Raw genomic sequence first — 7,186 nt, 5'->3', positions numbered from 1 at the left:
TCAGTTTGGTTTTTTGGGGGGGGCGGTTATTTTATTTATTTTTAACTTTTAGAAGCCAACTGGATAAAGAATAGCAAAATAATTGTTATTTCTTTTTTGCTCATCAGGAAGGAACTCTATTTTCTTATAATTTATGATATAACTCAACAAGACAGTCTTTTAATCATAGTTTTGACATTGTGATTATAAAAAGCAACTTTTATTTATTGTTTACATAGAAACTATTGCTTATGGATAAATAACCCTGCCAGTCTTTGGCTTATCTTTTCTTTAGCGGTGATGAACTGCTGCATATAAAATTCTTGTCATGCATGTCCCTGGAGAACTACATAGGAAAGACTACGTAGGATGTTTTAAGATTACTGCTGTTCCTGAAATATGGTTATATGGTTCCAGATCTTTAGAATGTTAGCATATTCATGAGAGCTTTCTATTCTGAATATTTTCTTTTACAGAAGCCATGCATTGTTTAACCAAGAGTAGATAGAGTTAAGGAATCTGATTAATGTGCTGTGTGTCTGCTTTTAAAACCAAAATAAAAGAAAGATAAGCATGGTGAGAGCAATCTGAATGACCTGATTTCTACATGGTATTCATGATTTTGGTTTTTCATGAAAAGTTGATTGCTCTGTAGTTTCTCTTTTTTAAAATACTATTTTTATTTTGGGGTATTGCCTACATGTATGTACATGTACTCTTGTAGTATAATGCCCACAGAAGTCAGAAGAGGATGTTGAATCCCCTAGAACTGGAGTTACAGACAGTTGTTAGCCACCATTTGGGTGCTGGGAACCGAACCTGGGTCCTCTGCAAGAGTAGCCAGTACTCTTAATCTCTGAAACATCTCTCTAGCCCCTATAGTTGCTCTTTTTTAAAGCCTGTGTTTAGTTATTCTGTATAATCACTTTTACTGCAAATTAGAAGGTGACATATCAGTTGTTCTAGAGTTTAAATCTACAGTTCACATAGGCATAGAGGGAATCCTCGTGTCATTGCTAGAATGAATTAGGAATTCAGCATCAAATGTATGTTCCTCCCCTTTCTCCTACTCTATCCAGTGTCCCCATATGTTATTTATCTATGTAGGTGTGTTTTCATTAGCTCCCTTCCCCCATAGTAAGCCTTATAATCTTGTAAGATTTGAAAATAAAAGTCAAGGAAAAGTTCTAATTAGATCTTTCTTTTACACTACACTAACATTAATAAAAGTCTTTTAAAAAACATCATATTACATGTTGAACAGAGTGCTATTAATTTTCTCATTGCTGTGACAAAGTGACTGACAAGAGGCAACCTACAGGAGAAAGGGTTTATTATGGCCCACGTTGGAAGGTGTAGGCCTTGATGGTGGGGAAGTCGTGGCAGCAGGAGCTTGAGGCAGCTAGTCACACTGATTCACATTTAGAAAGGAAAGAGCGATGAATGCTAGTATTCTGCTCACTTCCTCCCTTTTATGACATGAATAGTCATGGAATAATGCTGTTCATGTTCAGGGTGGATCTTTGCACCTCAAACCTGTCTAGGTAATTCCTTACAAATATGCCCAGAAGCTTGTTTCCCAAGTGATTCTAGATCCTCTGTTAGGGTGACAGTATTAACCATCATACACAATAAAACGTCATTTTTGTTTATTTTTTTATTTAAAAAAATACTATTTTTACTTTATGTGTATATGTGTATTGCCTGCATGTATGTAAGTGCACCCATCTCATGCATGAGGATAGAAGAGGGTGTCAGATTTCCTGGAATGAGTTAACAAATAGTTGTTAGCTGCCATGTGGGTGTTGGGATTTGAACCCGGGTCTTCTGCAATAATAACCAGTGTCTAGCCCCATTGTTTTTTTATTTTAGTGATGATCTTATGTGGTCTAGACTGGTCTTAAATTGGTTATGTTGCTGAGACTGGCCTTGAACTCTCTGATCTTCCTGCCTCCATCTCCCAAGTGCTGGGATACAGGCATGTGCCACTTATGTCAGCTAAAAACATAGTCTCTTTAACATGGTCTTCTACCATGAGTTATTCACTTACTCAGTATATTATGCTCCTGGCACTTTTGAGATGCCCAGTTTGCTTTTCCCTATAACTCTTGTTACAGACTATTTTATATCAGCTGCCCTTTTTGTTGGTCCTGTTAAGTGGGTAGATTACATATTCCAGTTTTCTTACAAAGGTGCTGGACTCATATCATATAGTATGGCCCAGAATTATATAACTATTAGTAATATTTAGGGCTTGACATGCAGACAAGTTAGTGTTTTTGGCCACTCTTACTTTTTACTTTTTTTTTTTTTTTTCCTTTGGTCTTTTTGAGACATCTCCCTGTAGCCCCAGCTGGCCTCAAACTCACAGAGATATGCCTGCCTCTGCCTCCTGAGTGCTGGGATCAAAGGCATGTACAACATGCCCAGCTTTGGCTACTCTTAATGGTGTTTTAATTTAGAAGCTTGAGCTGCCCTGCTGTTTTCTGTGGGGGAATTAGATAACATTTTTATTACTCAAAATTTTATTACCAGAGTCAGTGCTTTCTAAAAAGAAGTAGAATGCTTGAACTTCGAAATACTTTTCTCTGTCTCTATTTCTGACTTTGTTACAATGCTGGGGATGGAATACCTGAGGCCTTGCCATTGAACTAATAATACACTCCTAGCCCAACACACCTATTCATACTAAAAGCCTGTAATCATAGCCTGGACTCTGAGTGTGCTTAGCACACTTTAGCTGGCAAGTCATAGTAGACTTGCTCAAATCAAGGATATAATGACTAGCAGGCACACAGATTATATAGCTGATGTCCAAGAGGACCATAAATAGGAGAGAGCTCAGTGTTAGAGTTTATGTTGAATCTCCACCATGCGGATGTGACCAAGAAAACCTGATCAGATCATTGCATGAGTGTATAAATTATTGAGATACAGTAATAAGCCAGTACTTTATGCAAACCTAGTTCATATGAATAATGGGAATATGAATTTTTGGCCAGTTTTGAAGTAGGTTTTTGTTTTTGCTCATATTTTTTGTGTGTCGTACTAGAAATATGAAACTATCGTCATAACCAGAATCACTAGTCAGACCAGAGATTTGTTTGAGGTTTAAAACAATATTATGACTCAGCATCACCTTTTTTGAAGGATGGCTAAGATGGTATTTTTCTTTCTTGTTGGTCTTTGTTTAATCAGTTTCTTTTAGAAAACAAAGGTTTCATTCCTTTTACATAGATTTAATCCTCTTGATTTTTATTTATAGGTTTAGTTATTCTCAGTTCTGAAATGCAGAATTTTAAAACTGACTTTTTTCGTAAGGTACATAATTTGATTTGGCAGTACAGTAAACCTGAGTTACTTCAAGGCAATTTATGTCTTTATCCCTCTTCAATATGAACATTTATATATTTTGCTACAGAATTCATGAATATTGTTACATTGTACTTTTTTAGACTCTGTTGTCTTATGAAGTAGATATGTAACATATTTACGTTTATACAATTTGAAAATTTTTCAGTGATGTATACATTGGCTCCAGTGGTTTCACTTAAATGGGTGTGGAACTTCTTGTCATAAGCTGCCAGATTCCTATTGTTGGATCATCATGGAGCTCAAATGACTAGTATGAGGAATATGGCTTTGCTGGGAAGCATGTTTAGACTACATATGTTGAATATTAAATTAATACAGGACTTGTAAGACATTTAAGCTTCATTTATTTATTTTCCCTGTTGAATATGGGTGTGTGAATGTGGGCACATGTATACCACAGTGTGCATGTGGCGGTTAGAGGACAACTTTTAGGAGTTAGTTCTGCCTTCCACCTTGTTGAGGCAGATTCTCTCTTGTCTTGCTGCTGTGTTGTGTACTTCAGGCTAGATGACCCCTAAGTTTCTAGGCAAATCTGTCTCTCCTTCCTATCTTGCTGTAGGAGTGCTGGGATTATAGATGCATCCCACCACATTTATGTGGTTTCCAGGGATCTTATTGGTGTTGTCAGGCTTGTACACCTAGCACTTTTACTCTTTGAGCTATCTTTCCACCCCTATGAATTTACTTTGAACTGCTTTCTTCTGGTTAGTTATAGAAAACAGTAATTGCCAATTCTGTTTCAAATATCACAGTGATTATGTTTAACATAGGCATGGAATAGCATCTTTTCTGGTTTGTCTAGGATGTTTGTCTTTTAAATTATTCTGTATGATTTTTAATAAGTGAGACACTTTAATAAAAGATATATAGTAAGATGGAAGCAGTTGATCTTTTTCTCATTTCACTAGTCACCTACAAAGGCTGTGTATAATGCCAGGCATTGGAACCACCCAGACTCAGAAGAACTACCTGGACCACCAGTAGTTAAACCTCAGAATGTCACAGTAAGTGAACTCTTCTTCTTTACTTTGTATTCTTTAAATAAGTTATAAATTAACCTACAGAGTTACTGTCTTAATTCCTGTGATTACAGGGTTATAACTGAAAGCCTTAAAAATAAATTTTTTGTAGACATTCAGGGTCATTTGTATGTATTGGGCTACATAATGAAACCCTGTCTCAAAAAAGAAAAAAGGGAGGAAGAAACTAAGCTATAGGGTTTAAAAGCAAAGTATTCCTTGTATGAAATTAGTATTGATCCCCCCTCCTCCCTCGTCTCTGTGTGTGTGTTACATGTGTATATTTGTATGGGTGTGTGTTTACACAATTAGATGACAGCCTTTTCTGGCTTAGTTCTTTTCTTCTACCATGTTGCTTCCTATAATCAAATACAAGCATCCTTACCCACTGAGGCATCTCACTGTCCCTCTACCTTGTTCTTTGAGACAGGGTCTCTCACTGAATTTGGCTAGGTTGTCTATCTAGTGACCTCCAGGGTTTCACCTGTCTCTACCCCCACACTGCTGGGTTACATACATTTATCGTCCCACCCAGCTTTTTAAAAATGTAGGTACTGGAGATCTGAACTCAAGTCTTCATTCTTGCATAGCATTTTATGAACTGAGCCATCTCCCTGGTGGTCTTATTGATTACTAACACCTATAGTCCTAGCACTTGGAAGAATGAGGTAGGAGGATCACTGCAAGTTTTTTGCCAACCCAGGCTACATAGCAAGACCCAGACTTATTCCCTCCCCCAAAGCTGTATTGTAGACTACATTCTAAATGGATCTTAAAGTGCTTTCATTGCTTGATTTGTTCTTCAGAGAACTTCTTTATACATTCCAGTAACATTTTTCAGTCCAAAACATTTGTAAAATGTTCTTGCTGGCTGTGGTGGCATGCCTTACAGTCCAGGCAACCAACAGGCTCAGAGCTCAAAGTCAAGGCCTTTGTGTGCAATAGCAAGGATACCCCCCACCCCCAAATTCTTTTGGAACTATTTTCTTCAGAAAGATTTTTAGTATCATATATTAAAGCTATTATTTTAATAGTAAAACTGTAATCATCTGGAGCTACCAAAGGAATGAGATCTTATAAAGAATATTAACAGAAATTTGAGACTATAGAGGGATGTGTATATATGTTGCTGAGAATTGAACCCAGGGCCTCGTGCATAGACATGTGCTCATTTTCAGTTCCCAAGAATAGAATTATTTTGAAAACGCAGAATATCTTACCTTAAATTGATTAGTTACCATCATAAGGACTAGTGATAATTTGTCATGCTGATAGATGATAGAGATCATATTCTTGATTCAGCTTTTTATTTCTGTCTTACACTGCTCTAGTTTCCTATGCTTTTAAGATTCCTTTGTTGTAGATTTTCTGAAGCCCCTTGTCTAACTGCTTATCAATGCTATTTATGCATGCAATTGTAGTTCTTTATTCCTTAAATGGTCCTGGAGGCAAGTAAGTTAAATAAAATGCAAAGTTTAAAAAAACCAGAAGTATTTCCCAACTGGTTCTTTTATGTGTAAAAATATGTAAGTCTTACCCTGTAGTGCATGAAATTTAAAGTATCTCTTAGGACCTTTCAGCAGCCTCCCTCCTCCGCTTTTCAAAAACAACTTTGGTATTTTTTTTTTTTAAAGCTAAATTTGTCACATCAACGAGATGTTACCTTTTAAAAATATATTTACTTAGAACAACTAATTTAATACCTTTATTAATAGGTGAGGCTGTCTTCAAAGGAACCAAATCAAAAAGATGATGGAGTTTTTAAGGCTCCTGCACCACCACTCAAAGTGATAAAAACTGTGACAATACCTACTCAGCCCTACCAAGATATAGTTACTGCACTGAAATGCAGAAAAGAAGACAAAGAAGTAAGCAGCCGTATACAGTTTTACTGCACGTGCATAGCTTCTTGTGTGTAACATTTAGCCTTTTGTTGTCTTAAACAAATATCACCACACTGATAGCCACAGTTTTGAGCCACAAACATACCTTGTCCTACCAGTACCAATGTTTACAAGAAAAATTTTATTGCCATCTAATGAATTCTCATATAGGCTTGTATATTAAATACAGAGGGCCTGTATATATGCTAGTTCATAGTTATAAAAGAGGTGGGCTTATTTTTTCTTGGCAGTTATATACTGTTGTTCAGCACGTGAAGCACTTCAATGATGTGGTGGAATTTGGTGAAAATCAAGAGTTCACTGATGACATTGAATACTTGTTAAGTGGCTTAAAGAGTACTCAGCCTCTAAACACACGTTGCCTTAGGTAAGATACTGTTTTTATGTTCTTATAATCATGTGCATATTATAGCTTTCAAATTTTCAACTGAATAGCATTGTCAAAATGTCAAGCATGTTTTATTTGGTGGTTGATAATCAGCAATAATTTAAAATGTGATATTTCTTATAAAAGACTTAGATTCTATATAATGAAAGGAAAATTGGGTGATCATTGCCTTTTTGTAGAGAATAGGCTTTAGTTTCTAGATGCTAAAAGAAGAAATAGCGTGCAAAAGAATCTTAGAAGTTTTAAAAAAAAATTGTTTTTATTTTTTTGAGACGGGTTCTCCCTATAGCTCCAGCTGATCTGGAACTTGCTATGTAGACCAGGTTGGCCTCAATCCCACAAATCTGTCTGCTCTGCCTCTGACTCCCAAGTGCTAGAATTAAAGACATGTACCACTATGCTCAGCTGTAGTTTTTTTTTTGTTTTGTTTTGTTTTGTTTTTGTCTTTTTGAGACAGGGTCTCCCTGTAGCCTGAGCTGTCCTGGAACTCACTATGTAGACCAGGCTGGTCTTGAACTCAC

At 36.4% G+C, this 7,186-nt stretch overlaps 1 protein-coding gene across 1 annotated transcript in view; it reads left to right on the top strand.

Annotated features, from left to right (window-relative positions):
* Positions 1-7,186, top strand: part of Wapl (WAPL cohesin release factor) — a 95,230-nt gene that overhangs the window by 51,810 nt on the left and 36,234 nt on the right. Inside the window, exons 5-7 of the mRNA XM_029559291.1 lie at positions 4,263-4,358; positions 6,089-6,241; positions 6,508-6,644. Coding sequence (XP_029415151.1) covers positions 4,263-4,358; positions 6,089-6,241; positions 6,508-6,644 — 386 coding nt within the window. The remainder of the gene's footprint in view (positions 1-4,262; positions 4,359-6,088; positions 6,242-6,507; positions 6,645-7,186) is intronic.

This window comes from Nannospalax galili, unplaced genomic scaffold (assembly GCF_000622305.1).
Source record: "Nannospalax galili isolate Female #2095 unplaced genomic scaffold, S.galili_v1.0 scaffold409, whole genome shotgun sequence".
Taxonomy (NCBI): Eukaryota; Metazoa; Chordata; class Mammalia; order Rodentia; family Spalacidae; genus Nannospalax; species Nannospalax galili.
The sequence above is the reverse complement of the archived record's forward strand: the minus strand, read 5'-3'. Positions and strand labels throughout refer to the sequence as shown.